General features: G+C 47.9%; 1 protein-coding gene across 1 annotated transcript; it reads right to left on the reverse strand.

Annotated features, from left to right (window-relative positions):
* Positions 1 to 1,337: 1,337 nt before the first annotated feature.
* Positions 1,338 to 17,179, reverse strand: LOC101436366 (UL16-binding protein 1-like). Its single transcript, XM_058289534.2, is given in 7 exon segments — positions 1,338 to 3,554; positions 3,895 to 4,040; positions 4,254 to 4,364; positions 4,758 to 4,921; positions 4,923 to 5,025; positions 5,419 to 5,679; positions 17,031 to 17,179. Coding segments are annotated over 7 exon segments (972 nt in total). The 5' UTR covers positions 17,131 to 17,179; the 3' UTR covers positions 1,338 to 3,467.
* Between the last annotated feature and the right edge of the window lie 3,867 nt (positions 17,180 to 21,046).

Below are 21,046 nucleotides of genomic sequence, written 5' to 3' on the forward strand. Positions count from 1 at the left end.
AGAGACTGGATCCGGATTTGGAATAGGGACATCTAGGGGGACTTGGACAAACCCAAGAGTCTTTGACCATAGTCTATCTCAGAACAGACTTGCCAGTTTAGTTTGACAAGCAGGAGGTTTTTGTAGTATTGTAATTCATCTGGTTCTTGTGAAAAGAATATCTGGTCAAATTACAAGGTAGGAGTAAGTAAAGGGAATATATATAAATAAATGTAGATCAAAAGTAAAAGGAATATATATATATAAATTCCCTTAAGAGAAAGAAGGCCAAATAAAATAGCGAGGTAGTGGTAATTAAAGGGAATATATGTCTATATCTTTTCCTATATTTATATGTAATTGAAAAATACAAGGTATAAGAGGAAGGAACCAGAGTATTTCTATACAGGAAAGTGTAACACATTAGTTTCAGCACCACCCTGGGTTTGTCGATGCCTTGCAGACGGATTGGAGGCCAATCTTGAATGTAGTGACAGCAGCACCCACAGATGCTCCCCCTCTCCTCCCATTTCCCCTGGACCCCCTTGAACTCTCTTAAGCAGCAGCAAGTTGGGAACAGATGTGGCTCGAGCAGTTGGGTGCCCACCTCCCACATAGGAGGTCCCAGCTTTGGTTCCCAGTACCTCCTAAAGAAGACACAAGCAATGAGCAGACAACAAGGGAAAAAACAAAACAAGCAGGGAGCAGATGTGGCTCAAGCAGTTGCGTGCCCCCCTCCCACATGGGAGGTCCCGGGGGCAGTTCCCAGTGCCTCCTAAAGAAAAAACAGACAACGAGCAGACAACAAACAAAATAACGAGTAAAAACAGCGGAGCAAACAGACAAGGGAGCCATTGGAGGTGGTAGCGGGGGAGAAGCAGCACGTCATCCAGCCGTTCTAAAGAAGATTCCACAACACTGACACCGGCTCGGTAGAGTAATCCTCCTACGGGCACTGAAAATTATAGAACGTTCCAGGGAGAAATGAAAGCAGAACTGAACAAAGGAGATATATACCAGAGTCCTGAATCAGGAGATGTATTATTGTTCACATTTCAATTCTCTCCTAGCAGGATTTTTTGTAACCATTGACAGACGAATATAAAATGTACATGGAAATACAGGAAGCTACACAAAGCAATAACCAAAAACATTTTTTTTAATATTTTAATAAATGTTACATTGGTTTATAAAAGCTGCTCTGGGCAGTTTCCAAAGTTTGTTTCAACAAGGAATTATCTGTGAACAGACTGTAGATGGCAATTAGACGTCGCCGTGACAAGAAAAAACCACAGTCGACTCGCAGCACCAACACAAAAATACCCAGAGAACAGCAAGGGAAAACGTGGGGATCAAGATCAGGTTGGTTTGTTGGTTTATTACAAAAGAAAAAACTCTTCAGAAATGTTAAAGGAAAGGGATATCTGGCATGCATGGAAAAAAGACACCAGAACACAAAATGACAATTGTGTGAGGCCAGGCCTTCCCCAGCTCCTCAAAGGGCAGAGATGGGAAGACGAGCTGATGCCAAGCTACTCCGTAAAACAGAAAGACTTGGAACCCCTGTGCCTCTGATTAAAATCTAAACCTGCTTTGACTATTTTTTAAAAACTAATACATCAAAACACCTGCTTTAGTGACATGCTACTCCCACCAGAAAAAAACCCCAGGACCCGCTCGTCAGGAGCACATGCTAAACCCCTGTGTGTATGAGCTCCTGCGTCTCTTACACCAGCGCCGCCAGGCTCAGGTGACGCCACCGCTGGGAACCTGCTTCCGCTTGTTCCTGGACCCATTTCCACTGCCTTTCAGAAGGGGGAGCACAGTCACACCCCGTACGGGGTAGCAGGGCATAGCGGCCCCATGGAGCCAATGTCTGCACTCAGCAGAGTTGCAGCACCTGCTCTCTGGTTCGCTGGACTCACCCCGGTCAGCTAAGAGGGAGGTAAGGAAGGTCAACCACCACAGCAGGGAGCTAAGAGTCCCCACAGCTGCGAGCAGGAGGATGCATCCATCAGCCACGTGGGATCTAAGCCCCTCTCCATTTAGAGTGGAGTGGACATCACCATTCCAGGGTCCACAGGATGGAGGAGTAAAACATGAATTAGAGTGGACTTACTGGTATTCTACAGTAGAACTATTGTGACTCTAGCAATGGAAGAAATTGTATCATTGATGTGGAGACAGTGGCCACTGGAAGTGCTGAGGGCAGAGAGAGGGAAGGAGAAATGTGAAGTGGGGGCATTTTTGGGACTTGGAGTTGTCCTAAATGATATTGCAGGGACAGATGCTGGACATTATATATCCTGCCACGACCCACTGAATGGACGTGGGGAGAGTGTAAACTGCAATGTAAACTATAATCCATGCGGGGCAGCAGTGCTCCAAGATGTATTCACCAAATGCAATGAATGTGCCACGAGGAGGAAAGAGGTTGTTGATGTGGGAGGAGGGAGAGGCGGGTTTATGGGAACCTCTCATATTTTTTAATGTAACATTTTTTGTGATCTAAGTATCTTAAAAAAAAAAAAAAAAGACAATTGAAAAAATAAATAAATCCAAAAGAAAAAAGTAGATCCTTGTTTCTAATCAGATTACTTGCATTGAATTTGCTCCTGGTGCTTGGAATGCTTTTCTCCTGCAGACAAACTCACATATCCACATGCCCATGTAAATAATTTTTTTGGTTGTTTTTACATTTAAATGTAAAAACACAACTCTGCTTTGTGTGATAGACGGAGGACCAAGCAAGAGGAACTTCTGAAGGCAGGGCTAGCCATCGGTCACTCCCTGAGCTTTCTCTTCAGACTCGGGCATGTAGCGCCAAGCCAGGAAGCAGCAAAGAGACCAAGGCCGGGAAGCAGACGTGGCTCAACGGATAGAGCGTCCGTCTACCCTACGGAGGGTCCAGGGTTCAAACCCGCCGGAAGGAGGTAGAAGCCCCTCCCGCAGCCCCAGGCTAGACCCCGCCCCTGCCCAACAAGCAGAGGCCACGAGCCAGCAGAGGCAGCAGCCTGCGGGAGCACCTGTGCCTCAAGCCGCTGGGTGCGCGCCTCCCACGTGGGAGGTCCCGGGTACAGTTTCCGTGCCTCCTGGAGAGGGGCGGGCAAACAACGAGCAGACAAACAAGAGCACCATCTGGGTGCTTTTACACCCAGATATAGGTGTTTTACATGTCAATAAAGGACGAGCATCATTCACAGTACCAGGGAGGTGGAAGGCGGGGGCTTCCAGGGCCCCCTCTGCAGGAAAATCCCTGGTGAATTCTCCATCCCGCAGCACTGGGTCCCGCATCACAGAACACTTCCGCCCCCAAGTGGGAGCCCATTCACAGGACACATGGAGCGGGGCTTGGCCGCCCGGGACCCTGCCCTCAGCTGGGGTGACGCTGGCTGTTTCCTGTGGACGGGCCCAGGATGGCTGGGTCCTAAGGAGGCCCATCCTCCACGAGGGGGCCAGGAGCGGCGAGCCCCCCGGCCCCGGTGCTGCTACTGCTCTGGGTGCTGGGGCGGCGGGCTGTCCAGCAGGGCTGGCGGAGAGCTTGGGCCACGCTGCGCCGACCGCAGCTCTGCCACCTGCAGCAAAGACCTGGTGAGCATCTGGCTGGGGAGCCCGGGGACAGGCCCGTGGGGCAGTCAGCCCTGCCCAGGCTCCCCGGCTCTTGGGTGCTGCCCCACCCTCAGGAGGAGAGGCTGGTTTTCTCCTCTTCTCACACACTGCCCGCGGCCCACGCCAGCCCCTTCAGTCCCAACGACGGAGCTGTGTCCAGCCTCCGTGCAGCGGGGGATCGCGAGGGTATGTCAGGAAGTGCAGCATCTCCCCAGCTCCATGGGCTGGTGCACGGGGCCCCGTGGGGTGGGAGACAGGGCCCTAGCACCCCCAAGAGTGTGCCCCTCACCTCACACGTGCTCCTACCTGTCGGGAGTTCCTAATGACCACTGTGAGGCGGACAAGGAAAGTGACGACGACGGCGATCGATAGGACGACGATGATCAGTGCGGGGAGCCACAGAGGAAGCAGCAGGTTGGCTGAAGGGTTACTGAGTACCAGGGGGGGCGCCGCTGAAACAGACACCACTCCGTGAACGCCCCACCAAGCCTGCAAACCGCCCCCGTGGTGCCTGCTTTTCCACCAGCTGCCCCGCGCATTTCCTGTGTCCTGCAGCAGCGACTCTGGCAGGTCCTGGCGTCACAGAGACGCACCGGGGTTGAGCCCTGTGCCCCTGAGCTCCTGTTTCTATGGAGGGAGATGGACAAAGGCCCAGAGGTGCTCACGGTCACGGAGGCCAGAACTTTTTAGAGGACGCCAGAGGCGGGAGGTTAATTCCAGCTGGGGGAGATGGGAAGGCGTCAGAGGAAGTGACGGTCCTGCTGGTGGAAGGACATCTGGACAGAGGAAATGAGACGGCCTGAGGCACGACGACACAGACACTTGGGAACCTGCAGCAGCCAGCCCAGGGTGAGCTGACGGCCAGTGAGTGGGAGGCAAGGCACGAGGGTGCTGGAGAAGGAGGACTCGGGCCCGGGAAATACTCGGGCTCGAGGTGGGAAGTTCCCCAAGAAAACCACCCCCAACCCAGCTACTTTTTTTTTGAGGTTTTATTTGGAGGTACTGGGAATTGTACCTGGGACCACGTACATGGGAAGCAGGTGCTCAGCCACTGAGCTACACCCGCTCCCCATCCATTTTTCAATGACGCATGCACACACTCACATCCTCACAGGAAGGCAGGAGACCTCTAAAGGGAGCTCCCACATCCTTCCCACCTGCGCACTTACCTTCTGGCTCCAGCATTTTCCCCCAGTGCTCCGAGAATTTCCGTAGCCAGTGGCTGCAGTCCCCTTTGGAGACCTTCCTGAGATGCTCCGCCAGTGCCCTGTTGCCCTCCCACTTCTCCTTGATGCCCCGGGCTCCAGGATGGATCGCGGACCAGTTGGTGTGAGTCAAAGAGGAACACCTGCCCATTGACGCTAAATTTCCAGGACGCCTCCTTGCACAGGTCTGCTTCGTGCCGGCAAGTCATCTGCGCCTTCAAGGTGGGGGGACCTGCCCCCATCCACAAAGAGTTCACCCTGTGCTCAGGACCCCTCCCGTCCCCCAGGAGCTGTGTCCCCACATGGAGGGGCCTGAGCTCCAGGCTCCAGGATCTGCCCCTTCTAGCCCAGCAGGTTCTCCACGTTGCCTCCAGGCTCAGCCCATGCTCAGTCCTTTCACACGGTGACAGAACGTGTAAATGCACCTGCTGCCCCTCCCCATGTGCCCCCCCTCCCCACATGAGCCCCGCCCCCTCCCCACATGTGCCCCGCCCCCTCCCCATGTGAGCCCCCTCCCCACATGTCCCTCCCCACATGTGCCCCGCCCCCTCCCCACGTGTGCCCTGCCCCCTCCCCGTTCTCATCCCCGGCAGCATCGCCCACCCCACCCCCTTCCCACACTTACCCTTGATGTTTTCCTCCAGTTTGATGTCAAGCAGGTTCATCCAGAGCTCTTGGCCCACATCTTCCAGAGTTTCAGACAATTCTGTCCAGAATTTGATGGAGTTTACCTTCACCCCTAAGGGACCCAAAGGTTTGGCCCAGTGGCTGCCACAACCGTAGTAGAAGGAGGTTTTCTGGTCCACCTGGCCTTCCACCTCACACCAGGGCTCTCCAGGCCTGGACTTGTTTACCACGTTCCAGATACAGCTCAGAGAGTGAGTGTCTGTGGGAGAAAAGAGCAGGCCAGGACCTTTAGGCACACGAACCCCAGTCTCTGGGACACCAATACTGTTCCTGTGCAAGGCTGGGCAGGGGGGGACTGCTTTCCTCCACTCCCCGCTCCACCAACTCTGGAAACTTCCATAGGCCCACCAGCCAGCAGCAGGCTTCCTCCCGGCCCTCCAATCTCTACCTGACTTTTCCCTAACACCCCCGCCCTTTCTCCGATCTGAACATGCTCCTTGCCCTGGGGGTGAGAGATAGCCCCCAGCAGGAGAGGGGGCAGGACAGTCAGGGGAGGGACCCGGAAAAGAGGGCAGCACGGGGCAGCCAGTAGACCCTCCACCTGCCCACACTGGGTCTCCCATGCCCTCTTGTTCTCTGCCACCACACAGGACCCCCACACTGCTCGCCACCAGCACTCTCCACCACCCCACAGCCCGCCTGCCCTGAACTCCCACCATCACAGAGCACCCCACTGGGTGGTAGCCTGGCTCCCCGTGGTCCTGACCTGCCACCTCTGACCACACAGCCTGCCCACCTGGTGCTTCTGGCCTCACCTGAGCTCTTTAAATCCTGCTGACCTCACCTGAGCTATTTTTTTTCTTTTTTCCTCTTTATTTCTTTAAGTGTTATAATCAGTAAATATAAGAGGTTCCCATATACCCCTCCTCCCTCCCTCAGCCCACTCTTCCCAGATCATTACCTTCTCCCAGTGACATGACAGTGACATGACTCCCAGGGATGAGCCTCCCTGGCACCAAGCGATTACTACCAAGCACCAGCTGGTGATGTAACTTAAGATATTTAATACCTTCCTCCAACCACAGGTCCCACCCCTTTTCCCCCTCCCAGCTCCTCTTTCTGACATGCAAGACTTAAGGCCATTGCCTATCAAACTTCCTGAAGACAGCACCTCACTGTCCTCTCAGTTACATACTTTACCAGACTCTGTGTGCATGTAGCCAAAGCCATTCCTCAGCAAAGTCAGGGCCCAGGGGCCTCAGGGGTGCCTCCCCCAGAGTTTAAACCTAGGAGGTATCCCCCAGTCCTAAGTATGGGGGTCCCTTCCCAACAAACACATCGCCTGGACCCACCAGCTGTTGCTCCCAAGCCTAGGTCAGCCAGCACCCTTCCTGTCCCTCTACCTGCTCACACCAGGGCCAGCTGAGAGCCCCCATCCCAGGGCAGGCCCTGTGGCTTGGAGCAGGCCCCACACTTTCCCCAGCCTTAGGACATGTGCACTCAGTAGATCCTCCCAGATGACGAATGGAGGTGTTTTAGTCTACGGTTCTCATTTCCTGGGAAAGGGCATGTGGGCTTCCTTCCCAAGGAAGTGTAGATCACCTGGCTGGTGGCAGTCCTTGGCCCTGGGCTCCTCTGGCACATGGCAAGGCACATGGTGACCTCTCCTGGCCACTCCCTCCTCTTCTGGATTCCACTGACCTCCAGCTTCTGGCGGCTCCCTCTGGCTCTCTCTCTAAATGTCTGAATTTCATTCCACTTATCAGAGACTCCAGTAATAAGATTAAGACCCAACCTGACTGAGTTAGGTCAGCCCTTACCTGAAGCAGCCTCATCAAAAGGTCCTACCTACAATGGATTCACACCCAAGGAATGGACTGAGTTTGAGAACATGTTTTCCTGGATACACAACTCCAAACCACCACAATATAACATCCTTCTTTGTCTCCTAATCTTTTTTGACTTGAAGTCTCTTTTGTTTGACAGTAACATAGCCACTCCAGCTCTTTAATTAGTGTTTCCATAGAATATCTTTTCTCACCCTTGTATTTTCAACCCTTGTTTCTTTATACCTAAACTGAGTCTCCTGTAGAGAGCATATAGACGGACAATGTGTTTTCATCCACTCTGCCAATATCTGTTTTTTAATAAGGGAATTTAATCCACTGTTATTTAAGGTAATAACTGAGATGAATTTACTTCTACCATTTAGTGATTTATTTTCTGTATGTATTGTATGTTTTTTGTTCCTCGATTACTGCTATTTATTTTAATTGAGTTGCATTTGTAGTGGACTGCTTTGGCTCCCTTCTTCTTTCCTTTTCTTTATTATTTTTAATTATTTCTTAGTGATTACCTTTGTAAATACCAAGAGCATCTTAAAGTAGTAAGAACCTAGTTTGACGAACACCAAGCTGATTTCAGTAGTATACAAACTCTTTACTCCCATTATATTTGCTATTGTCTCAGATTATATCTTTACAGATTTTTAGCCCATTAGCACAGATTTATAATGTTACTTTTTTCGTTTGCTTGTTTTGTCATATGGTGCAGGGTAGGAGTTACAAACCAAAGGTACAATACAACAGGATTTTATATTTTTGGAGTTACCATTACCAGTGTTCATTACTTCTTCTTACGGCTTCAAGTTACTGTCCAACGTCCTTTAATTTCAGCCTAAACAACTACCTTATAGGGCAAGTGTGGCAGTTTGATATTATTTATGAATTCCAAAATGGGATATTGATTATGTTTGTAAACTGGTCAGTTCCTCTGCTTGAATTTAATACAACCATTTGATTGTATTAAATTCAAAGGTTATGTTTATTTGATTAAATTAAGATTTGGCCACATTCATAGGGCACTAAGTCCCCATTCCCTTGGTGGCAGACACTCATACAGAGGAATAGAGGCACATAACAGAGGAGAGAACTTAGTTTTGGCACTGGAGCCCCAGGGAGACAGCCCAGCCAGTCACCTCATCGATGACAGCAGACCTTGGGAAGAGAACAGAGCAGCTAGTTCAGAAAGAAACAAGCCCTGGGAAGAGAGACGAGCCTTATGACTCTTTCAATGTTTGTCTATCTATAAATGTCTTAATTTTGCCTTCATTTTTTTTAAAGATTTATTTTATTTCTGTCCCCTTCCCTTCATTGTCTGCTCTCTGTGTCCATTTGCTGTGTATTCTTCTGTATCCACTTGCATTGCCAGGCGTCACCGGGAAACTGCGTCCCTTCTTTGTTGCATCATCTTGCTGTGTCAGCTCTGTGTGTGCAGCCCCACTCCAGGGCAGGCTGCACTTTTTTTCATGCAGGGCGGCTCTCCTTGCAGGGCACACTCCTTGCATGTTGGGCTCCCCTATGCAAGGGTGCCCTTAGGTGGCATGGCATTCCGTGTGCACGGCAGCACTGCACATGGGCCAGCTCACCACGCGGGTCAGGAGGCCCTGGGGGTCGAATCCTGGACCCTCCATATAGTAGGTGGAAGCTCCATCAGTTGAGCCAAGTCCGCTTTCCTAAATTCATTCTTGAAAGATAATTTTGCCACATACAGACTTCTTGGTGGACACTTCTTTTCCTATAAGGATTTAATACAATTCCACTATCTTCTGACCTCCATGACTTCTGATGAGAAATCAGCTGTTAACCTTTCTTGGGGATCCCTTGTATGTGATAAGTAACTTCTCTCCTGCCGCTTTCAAAATATTTGTCATTGAATTGTGAAAATTCCACTCTAAAGGAGATCTCTTAAAGTCTATCCTGCCTGGAGTTCATTGAGCTTTCTCAATATGGTTATTCATGTCTTTAATCAGAATTGGAAAGTTTTTAGGCATTATTTCTTCAAATACTTTTTCTGCCCCTTTCTCTTTTTTCCTTCAAAGGCTCAAATGATTACATTGGTAAGCTTGAAGGTGTCGCACAGTTTCTTCAGTCTCTGTGTACTTTTCTTCATTATTCCCTCTTTTTCTTCTTCACTCAATAATTTCAAATATTTTGTCTTCAAGCTCATTGATCCTTTTTTCTCCTTGTTCAAATCCACTATTGAATCAGTCTAATGAGTTGTCATTTCAGTGACTGTTCTTTGAAGCTCCAAACTTTCTGTGTGGTTCTTTATATAATTTCTAACTCTTTATTATATTCAGATTATGTTTTTCCAATTTTCTTTAGTTCTTTGTACCTGGATTCCTTCTAGCTCACTTAACATATTTAAGATGGTTAATGTCATGTCTTTGACTAATAATTCCAATGTATGAGCTTCCTCATGCATAGTTTCCAACAAATTCTTTTTTTCCAGTGAATGGCGCATTCTTTCCTGGTTTTTTGTGTGTATTATGTACATTTTTTGTTGAGAACTTGACATTCTAAGTATTATGTTGCTGTAACTCTGAAAATTTAGTTTTTAAAACACTCCTCTGGAATTACAAGGTTTATTGTTTATTAGTTAGTGTTGTTGTTCTTGTTGTTGTTAGCTGGAACCATCAGTTTGTAACTCATCCAAACTATTTTTCCTCCCAAAGAGAGAATGAAAGTGCCAAGAGGAGAAAATACAAAGTACTGCCTTCCCCCCAACTTGGGATATGACTCTCATGGATGAACCTCCCTGGTACTAATGGATTATTACCAAGCACCAAAAGAGTTCCTTCCATCTGTCCTCTAATAGCTAACCCCCCTCTCCATCTGAAGCAGTCAGAGCAGACATCATCCCAAATTCCACAAGACTGAGTCATGAATGAACATTGGGGGAGGTGGGGTAACCATGGGCCAATAGAGATTTATTGTTATTCTAGGTATTATCATGTGGTAACAGAAGAAGTTGCAACATTGATATAAAGACAGTGGTTACCAGAGATTCAGAGTGGGGGGAGAGCGATGAATACGGCATTTTTAGGCATTGGCATTGTTCTGTATGCTACTGCAGTGATGGATACAGGACATGTTTGTCAAAGGCTATAAAAGTATAAAACATATAGATCTTGGTAGTAGCAGCGCTTCCATTTAGTTCATCAATTTTAACAAATGTACCTCACTAATGTAAAATGAGAGTAATCGGGGGAAATGTGTATGTGGGTGTAGGTAGTATGGGAATCCCCTATATTTTCAATGTAACTTTTCAGCAATCTAAAACTTCTCTAAAAATAAAGTTTGTAACAATTTTTTTAAAGTACTGCCTCTTTAAGACTCTGCCACTTTTCTCTAAGGTGGGTTGGAACAGTGACGACCCTCAGAGCCAGACCCCCAGAGATCTGAATTAGCTGATCAAATCAGGGATCAGCAATCAGACCACACACACCCGGATCTGGGAGCACTAGTTCCTACAGCCCACCCTGCCCCCAGCAAGCTGCACCAGGGGCCCAGGTGCAGCCCCCACTGTGGGCTGCCACGCAGATGGGGGGTAGGGGGTGCAGGCCCCTGCACGAAATTCACCCATGTTTACAGCTGTCCAGCCTCTTTCTCCAGCTCTTCCCTCAGTGCTGCAGTGTCCCATTAGGCTCTAGAGTTCCAAAAGAGTTGCCTCAGACAGTTGCTGCAAGTTTAATACTTTGTTTCAGTGGAGGGAGGGAACCCTGAAGCTTCCTACTTAGCCGTTTTCCTACAATCTCTCTTGAATTTCATTTTAATATCCATAATTGGAGCATAACATTTATTTTAATGAAAATGCTAGAAAGTTCATAAAATCTCATATATAAACTTTTTTTTTTTTTACAAAATATGTGAACAGTTGCAGTTTGGGGATGAGAACAAAAAAATGCATTGTTGCACTGCAAAATAGGAGCCATGTTTTTTTTTTTTAGCATTGTCATGGCTTAAACCCTGGGCCACTAAGGAGGAAAGAATTTGTCTTTCCTGAGTAGGTACACATTTACTCCATTGCCACCTTGGCACACTGTTGGATAAAAATAAAATCTGTTTTGCCTGATACGTACCATAAAAATAGCCTGGCTTAGGCACAAAAGGGTAAATATGGTATTACTTCGTTAGTATGAAGTAAATATAATGAGCAAACTCATGGAGGAAATAGCTACAATATAAATCACCAGAGAAGAATGCAGTTAGAGAATGGAAAGCTGAGGTTTAATCTCTGCAGAATTGGTAAAAAGTTCTTTGTAAATGTTTGGAAATAAATAGAAATGGTGAAGGCACACCACAGGATTTCTAACTAATAGCACTAACATATGGGGTTGATCACGGTTTTGATTTGGTTTTTGGGGGGTATTGAAAATGCTCTAATATTAACGGAAGTGATGAATGCACAACTTGGTAATTATACCATGTGCCACTGATTTTACACTTTAGATAAATTGTATGGCTGTTGAAAAAAATAATAATAGGGTGGGGTGGGGCAAAAATACACCAGATGGAAGATGGACTCTGGTTAGTAGTAATACTTGGAGGCTGTTCTTTCATACTTTGTTACAGATGTCTCACAACTCAAGGTGTCTGTGGTGGGGAGATGAATGGCAGCGCTGTAGGATGTTATGCATGTTTGTTTTATAAGCTCACACCTTTGATTACACACTTATTGTTTCTGTATGTTCATGTAAGAACGATATACGTCAATATTTTTTGTTTTAATTCCTGCCCTCCCTTGCGGCTTGCTTGCTGTCTGCTCCCTGTGTCCATTCAGTGTGCCCTCTTCTGTGTTTTTCCTTGTCTCCTGTTCTGTTGTGTCACCTTGCTGAGGCAGCTCTCTGGTGCTTGCAGGCTGGCGGCTCTTCACCACCTGCGGGCGAGCCTGCCTTCACAAGGAGGCCCCAGGACGCGAGCCCAGGGCCTCCCATATGGTAGGCGGGAGCCCACCTGACTGAGCCACAGCCGCGTCCCAGTAAATTCTTTTTAAAATGAAAAAAAAATAGCCCGGCTTGAATAGTTTGGTGATTTTGCAAAAAAATTGAAAACAGAATTAGCATTTGACTCAACAATCCCAAGTCTTGATATACACTTAAAAAAGAGCAGGAATTCAAACAGGTGTTTGAACACCAATGCCCACGGCAGCATTATTCCCAGCAGCCAAAAGATGGACGCAATCCAAGTGCCCATCGACAGATAGGTGGATAAACAACGTGTGGTATTTGCATGCAATGGAACTTTATTCCTTCAAAAAGCAATGAAGTTCCGGTACATGCAACAGTATGGATGAGCCTTGAAGGCCTCTGATGAGTGAATTAAGGCAGGCACAAAGACAAATGTTGTATGTTCTTGATAATATGAGATACCTAGAAGAAGCAAATTTCTTAGAGTCGGTAGTAGATTACAGGCTATCGGGCTTGGGAGAGGGAGGGAGACTTATTGCTTAATGGGCACACAGCTTCTGTTTGAGGTGATGAAAAAGCTGCAGTTGTGAATGTAATCAATGCCACTGAATTTTACCCTGGAAAGTGGTTAAAATGGGAAATCTTGAGTTGTAGATATGTTATGAATTCAGAGTTTTAAAAAAAAGAAAAACCTAAGCAGCTGGCTGACTGTATTTCCAAGATACTTTACGAACCAAAACCCCTCTCTCGGGCAGCACTCTCATGGTAAGGTCACTCCCTTAGAAGAGCAGACCCGCAATTAAACGGCCTTCCCTGGATCTCAAGGGTACATGGGGAGAGGAACCGGCGAATTCATTAATGATTTATTTAGAGCACTAACAACCAAGTTAATTGTTTGTTTTGGTTAATCACACCCAAACTCAGGCTGAAGCAGGCTTGATAGGGAATCAATAAATGGACCTGGAACCTGGGAGAAAAACCAGCGCCATTAAACACGTGTCCTCAGTACCCCCAAGACGGCTGCTGGAAGAACCCGCAGCTTCTCCCATTCAGAACGAGATTTCCTCTAGAAGCCAGGAGAAGCCCGGGGTATCCTCCAGGGGCCTTACCATTGGGCCCTCCAGGGAATGATGGGTGGGGTGATCAATCAAAACAGCAGAACAGCTGGGACTCCTCCCCTGCCATTAGCAAAGGGGCAGAGTAATGACTGGTTTAAAAGGCAAGGGGAGAGCGAGCCGGCCCCTCGATGTGCCTAGGCGTTCCCGCCCTCCCCCTGCCCCCCGCCAGGATGAACAACACACGAGTGAGTAAAACCTGCATATTTATATTCTATAATGGCAAATTGTACTCTGTAAACCGGCCCCCTTTATCACTCTTCAGCCCTTTCCTCTTTCTAGGAACCATGATCTGTTATTTTCTCCCATTTCGCTTCTCTCCCTACCTTAATAAATTACTGGCCTAATCAACATGGCTTGCTGGTGAAATTCATTTCTTGCAGCTTAGCCAAGAACCTAGAGAACAATCCAGCAATGGGGCTCTTATCAAAGTGTCCTGCTAGTTGTTTTATGAATAAAATATTAGATACATAAATTTAGTTTCATCTAATAGCCCCTAAACCATACTTTCATAACATTAAACTGCACCATTTATGAATTTGAAAATTAATGCCCTCCAAAAAATAAGTTGGCTTATTTCCAAAAAAGTAGACATTGTCTATTCAACAAATGGTGCTGGGAGAACTGGATATCCATAGCCAAAAGAAAGAAAGAAGGCCCCTATCTCACACTTTACAGACAAATTAACTCAAAACGAATCAAAGACCTAAATATAAAAGCAAGTACCATAAAGCTCCTAGAAAAAAATGGAGGGAAACATCTTCAAGACCTGGTGGTAGATGGTGGATTCTTACACTTTACACCAAAAGCACAAGCAAAAGAAGAAAACATGGATAAATGGGACCTCCTCAAACTTGAACACTTCTGTGATTCAAAGGACTTCATCACAAGGGCGAAAAGGGGGAAGCAGATGTAGCTCAAGTGAGAGAGCTTCCACCTACCTGGGTTCAATCCCTGAGACCTCCTGGTGAAAAAGGAGAAGAGCCAGCGTGCCTGCACAGCAAGCCAGTGCTCAGGCAAGTGCCCACGTGGTGAGCCAGTGCCCGCACGAGCGCCCCATCATGAGCCAGTGCCCGCATGAGGGCCCCCGTCGTGAGCCAGTGCCCGCGTGAGGGCCCCCGTTGTGAGCCAGTGCCTGCACGAGTGCCCCCGTCGTGAGCCAGTGCCCGTGCAAGTGAGTCACGCAACAAGATGATGACTCATCAGAAGAGAGACAAGGGGAGAGTCAAGGTGAAGCCCAGCAGAAACCAGGAACTGAGGTGGCACAATTTAACAGGGAACCATTCTCTGCATCAGAGGACTCAGGATCCAATCCCAGTGAATCCTAGAGGAGAGAAAAAGAGAAGAGAAGACAACAGAGACAGCAAAAACAGCAGAGTGGGAGGAGGGGAAGGGGGGAAAATAAGTGAATAAAAAATTAAATCTTTAAAAGAAATAATAAAGGTGAAAAAAGGCAGCCCACTCAATGGGTGAAAATATTTGGAAACCACATATCCAATAAGGGTTTGATTTCAATTCTATAGAAAGAGAATACAACTCAACAATAAAAAAGTAAGAAATCCAATTTAAAAATGGGCACGAGATTTAAACAAACATTTTGTTCCCAAAGAGGAAATGAAATACAAATGGCCAAAAAGCACATGAAAAAATGTTTCATATCACTAGATATTAGGGGAATGCAAATCAAAATAACAATGAGTTATCACCACATAGAATGGCCATTATTAAACAGACACCAATAAGTGCTGGGGAGGATGTGGAGAAATAGGAACACTCCTTCACTATTGGTGGGATTGTAAAATGATGCAGCCTCTATGGAAAACAGTTTGGGGGTTCCTCAGGAAGCTAAATATAAAACTGTCATATGATCCAGCTATTCCTCTACTAGAAATATATCCAGAAGAACTAAAAACTATGAAATGAACAGACATCTGCACACCAGTGTTCATAGCATTACTTACAATTGACAAAAGATGGAAACAACCCAAGTGTCCAACCAACGAATGGATAAACAAAATATGCTATAGACATATGATGGAATACTATGCTGCAGTAAGAAGAAAGGAAATTGGGACACATATGATAACATGGATGAACCTTGAAAACAGCATACCAAGCAAAGTAAGCCAGACACAAAAGGATAAATATTGTATGATCTCACTGATATGAACTAAATATGAAGAACAAACACATGGAGTTAAAACCCAGAGTATACGTCATTAGAAGATGAGAGAAGGGTTGAGAGGAACTACTGATGCTTAATGTATGTAGAAGTTTAAATTAACTTGACTGCAAAAGCATGGAAATGGATAGAGTTGATGGTACCTCATTGTAGTGCGTAGTAGCTAGTTTATAAATGGGATTGTGGCTGAAAAGGGTAGTCTTGGGAAGTAAATGTCAGTTGAAAGAAAGCTAAAGAATAATCTAGGGACTGAATAACACAGTGAACCCAGAAGTGGATGAGAATTATGGTTGAGAGTACAAATGTAACGGTGTCCTTCTGTGAGATAGAGCAGATGTACATCACTATTGCAGGGTAGTGGGAATGTGGAGAAGCATGGGAAAACTGCAATCAGTGTGACCTATAGACTGTGGTTAACAGCCATACTACAACAGTCTTGCATCAACACCAAAGATGTTCTGTGTTGATAATGGAGGTGTTTGGAAAAATGGTGCCAAATGTACATGATGGACCATGGCTGGTGGTGATACTCTGATGATATTATCTCATAATCTATACCAAATGTTCCATCACAGTGTGGTGTGTTGGTGAAGGGGTGTTGTATTTTTTAAGTTCACAACCTCTGTAATAAAAATAAATTTTCAAAAAATAGGGTGGGTTGGGGGGAATATACACCAAATGTAAGATGGGGACTATAGTTTGTAGTAATATTTTGACAATGCTTTTGCATAGTTTCTAACAAATGTTTCACAACAATGCAAGGTGTTGGTGGAGGGGAGGTGTATGAGACCCCTATATGATGTATGCATATTTATTTTGTAAGTTCACAAACTTATTGTTTATGCATATTCATGTATGAATTAAATACTTCAATAAAAAATATATTTTTAAAAATAGACATTGTCCTATGCTTACCTTGGCCTTTTTTCTGGAATCCTGATAAGAGATTCTTTGCCCAAGAGAGTTCAACTGAGCCCCGTAGCAGCTAATACTGAGCAAGTATGTCGTTCTTTAAGCCTAAATTTGTATTCATATATACTTTGAAGAAAACCAAGATTCAATTTTGAGTAGCAGAGCTCCTGAGAAGGTGAGATCCCCAACCCCATAGTCTACTGCCCCAGATTCAGAGCCTTGGTGGGAAGGAGAGGAAGCCGAGAGCTGGGAGGGACTTCTGGGCTGAAGCTCCCAGGACCCTCGAGTCCCGATCCCTGAGGCTGCGACGCCTGCGGAAGGGCTTCGCTCCTTCCAGGAAAGGCAGCACTTGCCCCGTGCTCGGGGTGAGAGAGAGGCCTCTGCCTCCAAGACCACACACCGCCCCCCAGGAGCACGGCTTACCCCGCGATCCCCAAGGAGCGGAAGGGCCCGGAGGAGGGTGGGGCGCCCGGGACGGGAACCCTACCGCCGACCCGCCAGCCGCGCGCTCCTCCCCCCGGGGTTTCTTCCTCCCCCCCGGAGGTCTTCCCGGCCCCGTCTCGGGACATCTGCCCACTTGGCCCCGCACACGCGCGCGCAGCTGCCCTGACCCCGCAGGACACCCCCCACCGCCCAGGCCCCGCACTCACCGCGCGCCGGCGCCGGAGCCCCGCAGACCCCGAGCATCGGGAGGAAAAGCGGGAGGACGAGGCCGGCCGCCCCGGCCCGCGCCACCCGTGCTCGGTGCATCCTGCGCCCGCGCCCCGGGTGCTGGGACCACCCCCTGCCGAGTGCCCGTTCCAGCGCCGGCGCGAGTGGCGGCGGCAGCTGGAGGTCAGGGCCCGCCCCAGGGGCGGGGCCGGGGGTGGGGCCAGACTCGTTGCTCCCTGGCGATTGGGCAGGGGCGGGGCCGGGGGTGGGGCCAGGCTCGTTGCTCCCTGGCGATTGGGCAGGGATGGGGCCGGGGGTGGGGCCGGGGGTGGGGCCAGGCTCGTTGCTCCCTGGCGATTGGGCAGGGGCGGGGCCGGGGGTGGGGCCAGGCTCGTTGCTCCCTGGCGATTGGGCAGGGGTGGGGCCGGGGGTGGGGCCGGGGGTGGGGCCAGGCTCGTTGCTCCCTGACGATTGGGCAGGGGCGGGGCCGGGGGTGGGGCCAGGCTCGTTGCTCCCCGGCGAGGGGGCCAGACTCATCGCCTCGCCCCATCCCCGCCCCCTCGCTCTTTTTTTAATTAATGAATTAATTTTTCATGCCTTTATGCGCTTCTGTGGTCAGCTGAAGGGGAATCTGTGTCTCTGTTTGCTGCGTAATCTTCCTGCGCCAACTCTCCGTAGGCAGCGCCATTCCTGGGCAGGCTGCACTTTCTTTCCTGCTGGGCGGCTCTCCTTACGGGACACACTCCTTGCTCCTTGCGCGTGGGGCTCCCCTACGTGGGGACACCCCTGCGTGGCAGGGCACTCCTTGTGCGCATCAGCACTGCGCATGGCCCAGCTCCACACGGGTCAAGGAGGCCTGGGGTTTGAACCGCGGACCTCCCATGTGGTAGACGCCCTAACCACTGGGCAAGTCCACCGCCACATTTCCGCCTTTTGACCACATTCAGAGATAGATTTCAGTGCTGTTAATGGCATTCACCACATTGTGCTACCATCACTGCCTTCCATCACCAAAACATTTGCATCTTTCCAAGTAAGAGCTCTGTACAGTTTAAGCCTTAATCCTCATTCCCTGCCCCCACCCCATCCCCTGGTAATCTAGATTCTACAATCTGACTCAGTGACTTGGCTTATTCTCATTATTTCAAGACAATGAGCTCATACAATATTTGTCCTTTTATGTCTGGCTTATTTCATTCAGCCTGATGTCTCCAAGGTTCATCCGTGTTGTCACATGTATCAGAATTTCATTCCTTCTTATGGTCAAATAACATGCCATTGTAGGTATATGTCACATTTTATTTATCTGTTCATCAGTCGATGGACTCTATACTTTGCAAATGTCTTTTCAGGAAACTGCATGTGCTTTATTGAAATAATGTCTTCCTATTTTAATAACATTTATTATTTAAATCTTCAAAATATTTATCCATTTGACATGTTAAACATCTACTAGGTAATTGTCCCCATCCTCTAAAATAGCTGCAGTTTCTTAGGGTTAAAGGTAAATTTGTCACTTCGACACAGTCATGAGTGCTATAACTTTATTATTTTAATAACTTTTATTGTGAACTTTTTTTCACTGTAGAAGATAGGGAAGGTGCAAAAGAATTAAAAAAGGGGAAAATGACTTAAAATACCACCCTTTATTGAAAATTATCTTTTATATTTTATTTATATTATAGTTGACCTTTCCTTCCAATAATTTATCCAGCTAGACATACTTTGTTTACTGTGTGGATTTTAGGTGCCCCTGTACTGATGGTGTCTTTACAGAAAGTGTGACTTCTAAGAAGGGCGTTTCTTTTGTGGGCTCTGGTTAACTTTTGTGTGTGTGTGTGGTTTCACTCTAGCATTTTTATTTTTTTAGTGTAACTTTTTGAAGACACAAAGATCACAAAAAATGTTACATTAAAAAATATAAATGTTTCCCACATACCCCACCCCACTCCTCCCACATCAACAACCTCTTTCACCCTTGTGGCACTTTCGTTGCATTTGGTGAGTACATTTTGGAGCACTGTGGCACCGCATGGATTGTAGTTTACAGTGTAGTTTACACTCTCCCCCAGTCCACCCAGTGGGTTATGGCAGGACATAGAATGTCCAGCCTCTGTCCCTGCAGTAGCACTTAGGACAACTCCAAGTCCCGAAAATGCCCCCCATCACCTCTCTTCTTCCCTCTGCCTGCCCTCAGCAGCTACCATGGCCACTTTCTCAAGATCAACCCTACAGTTTCTTCCATTAAGAGTCACAATAGTTCTATGGTAGAACACCAGTAAGTCCACTCTAGTCCATACTCTATTCCTCCGTCCTGTGGACCCTGGGATGGTGCTGTCCTCTCCACCTCTGTATCTAGAGGGGCTTAGATCCCCGTGAATGGTGGATGCGAGTCTCCTGCCTGCAGCTGTGGGCACTCTCGCCTCCCTGGTGTGGCGTCAAGCCGTTCCTTTGTTGGTCCTGCCACCTACTGGGCGAACCAGTTACTACACCCTGACTTGGGATTCCCTGCAGTCCATCTTCTTCTCCACCTAAAGGTGTGTGTGGAGAAGAGAGTCCCCCTAAGAAGCGGTCATGGGGACCAAGTGTCCTTGGCCTGACCTCTGATGGCGAGCAGGGTTGACGGGGGAGGCCAGGGCAGATGAGCTCCTGCAGCCCCTTTGTGGTAGAGAGGCACGTGAGCACAGAGCAACGAGCTGAAGGCGTCAGGGCGCAGGTGTCCTCTCCCCAGCCTTGATTAGGGTGGCCTTGGCTCTGCCTGTAGCATCAAGGAAGCAACGCATTCCTCTGGGCCTCAGTTTCCTCATCTGTTAAGAAGGCTTCCGGCCTGATCGATGAGCCTGAGAGCCCTGAAGTTTCAGGAAAGCTGAACAACGTGGGCTCACGAGCACTCGGTCCCCCGGCTGTGGCTGGAGTTGCTGCTTGTCCCCTGGCCGCTGGGACCAGCCTCGGGTCCCTTCTGTAATCCAGGTCTAGACGCCGCTGACGGGAGCTGGCACTTCATCTGACACGGGTGTGCAGGCCTGTTGTTGCCCTTTAGATAATACGACTCTGCCAGCGAAGATGTAAGGAACAGAGCTTCACAGGAGAGAGACTGGATGTGCAGTTAGTGTTTATAATACACAGTGTTTCTTCTCTACTATTAAAATAATTCATATATGCTGTCAAAAATTTGGAAAATACAGTAAAATATATAAGATAAAATTAAGATCAACTAACAAAACCCACCCTCGACGCTCTCTTCTCTTTGCTCTCGTTACTTCGGTTTATGCATAGAGGTGAGCAGATTTATTCATTTTCAGCAAAGCCAGGATTTCTTTTTTTAACAAAAGTTTTATTTTTCTCACATTGGAGCATTTTCCTGTGATGTTAAATATTTGTCAATGATGTGATTTTTTTCAAGTCCAGGGCACGGGGAGTGGGTGTTGCTCAGTGGTTGAGCACCTGCTTCCCATGTACGAGGTCCTGGGTTCGATCTCCAGTATCGCCTTGAAAAATATTTCCAAGGATGAAGAAAGTAGGAAGAAAAGAATAAAACTTGGAAAAGGCTAGACAGGGCCCTGGCAGCGATGTGGTTTCTCCTTAAACGTCAGCTTGTCTTCTTCTCCCCTCTTAATCCCTCACTCCACCAGACTCCCCTCCCTCAAGTTTCATGTGAGTCAAAGAGCCAGCACGATATATAGAGAATTTTTTTAAAGATTTATTTATTTACTGTTATTTTTCTTTATTTATTTAACCTCCCTCCCCCCAGATGTTTCTCTTGTCTGTCTGCTGGTTGTTTGCCCACCTTCTCCAGGAGACACCAAGAACAGAACCCAGGACCTCCCACATGGGAGGCGAGTGCCAACAGCCTGAGCCACACCTGCTCCCTGGGGGCTGTGGCATCTGCTGGCTTGTGGCAACTCAGATGATTGGGCACCTCCCTCCCACACAGGAGGTCCTGGGTTCAGTTCCCTGTCCTTCCTTAAAAGAAGACAGGCAGACAGAGCACACAACGAACAGACACAGCAGACAG

This window comes from Dasypus novemcinctus, chromosome 28 (assembly GCF_030445035.2).
Source record: "Dasypus novemcinctus isolate mDasNov1 chromosome 28, mDasNov1.1.hap2, whole genome shotgun sequence".
In the NCBI taxonomy this organism is placed as follows: domain Eukaryota; kingdom Metazoa; phylum Chordata; class Mammalia; order Cingulata; family Dasypodidae; genus Dasypus; species Dasypus novemcinctus.